This window comes from Egretta garzetta, unplaced genomic scaffold, assembly GCF_000687185.1.
Source record: "Egretta garzetta isolate BGI_Z169 unplaced genomic scaffold, ASM68718v1 scaffold326, whole genome shotgun sequence".
NCBI lineage: Eukaryota > Metazoa > Chordata > Aves > Pelecaniformes > Ardeidae > Egretta > Egretta garzetta.
The window spans coordinates 1137648-1138977 of NW_009260026.1; the positions used below are offsets into that span (position 1 = coordinate 1137648).

Sequence of the window (1330 nt, forward strand, 5' to 3'; positions counted from 1 at the left end):
GGCTCTGTCGGAGGCTGGACTTTGTGAGTCCCCGTTGCAACATAAGCTCTGCTGTTGTCTGGAAAAAAGAAAAAGTGCTTGTGGCCAGGGAGGGGGAGGGAGCTTCAGCTCTTCCTGCTGGGTTCGCTTCACATCACCAGCACTGACTCGGATGTGACGGGGTGGCCGACTGGCTTGGAGAGGGGGCTGGACCAGATGACGCCTGGGGTCCCGTCCTGCTCCTCAGCCACTGAGCTGCAGCACACAGGGCAGGCAGCCATGGGGCAGCATCTGCCGCCAGCTCTTAGCAGCCCTGCAGAGACCCAAGCCACCCCAAATCAGGTCCCATGCCACCAGCGGGGATGTGGGAGTGAGCCACCTTCCCATATGGGGAGGAAGGGAGCAAAAAGGTGCGTGGCAACCCTTGTGTGATGCTCCTACCTCCTACCACTTCACATCTGGAGGCCATTTCCCACAAAACGAGGGCCATGGAGTAGACGTCCATCTGCTTGAAAGACTCCAGGTCTTCCAGGTTCACCCTGGACTCCAGGACCTCTGGGGCCATGTACCTGGCGGTGCCCACCTGCCCGCAAAGAGGAAAGAGGAGTTAGCAGGGATGGGTGAGGACTTTGGGCACGGGGCAACTAGGGGTGGCTTGCAAAGGGTCCCCTCTGGGCAGAGCCGGCAGGTCATACTTGCCTGCCCGCTGTTGGCAAAGTCATCCACCGTCAGGGAAGGGTCGAGGCGTATGGCGATGCCAAAGTCGCAGAGCACGCACTCCTGCTCGTTCTTCACTAGGACGTTGGTGCTTTTGATGTCCCGGTGGGCAAGGGGGATTTTCGGCCTGCCACAGGCGGTGTAGTCGCTGTGGAGGTGAGCCCCCCCGCTCACCAGCGAGCCCGCCCTCTTTCGCAGGTCCATCCAGCTCAGGACGTGGTGGGAGAGGTAGTCCTTGAGGTTGCCCCGGCTGGGGTAGGCGGTGATGAGCCAGTACTCCCGGCGGGGCCCGGCACCCCGGTCCTCGGCAGTGAGGAACTGCAGGACGCTGTCATGCTTGAGGCTGGCGTCGGGGAAGATTTGGCTCTCGTTCTTCCAGGAGGAGTACTCCTCACAGGGGAAGATCTTCACAGCCACCGTCTCGTACTGCCCCGAGCGGCTGTGGCTCAGCTTGGCCCTCCACACCTCCGCAAACTGCCCTTTGCCCACCATCTCATCCAGCTCGATGGGGAGCAGCTCGGCAGGGCGGCTGCTGGCGCAGGTGGGGCTGGTGCCAGCCGGGCTCTCGTCCATCAGCACAGACAACTTCTCCTCCCGCTCGGCAGACCTCCCCGGCTCCGGCAGGGCTGGGGGC

At 62.7% G+C, this 1330-nt stretch overlaps 1 protein-coding gene across 1 annotated transcript in view; it reads right to left on the bottom strand.

Moving 5' to 3' along the window:
* LOC104128099 (TGF-beta receptor type-2-like) overlaps positions 1 to 1330 on the bottom strand; it is a 39851-nt gene that overhangs the window by 6754 nt on the left and 31767 nt on the right. Inside the window, 2 exon segments of the mRNA XM_035896302.1 lie at positions 421 to 562; positions 679 to 1328. Of these exon segments, the coding sequence (XP_035752195.1) occupies positions 421 to 562; positions 679 to 1328 (792 nt within the window).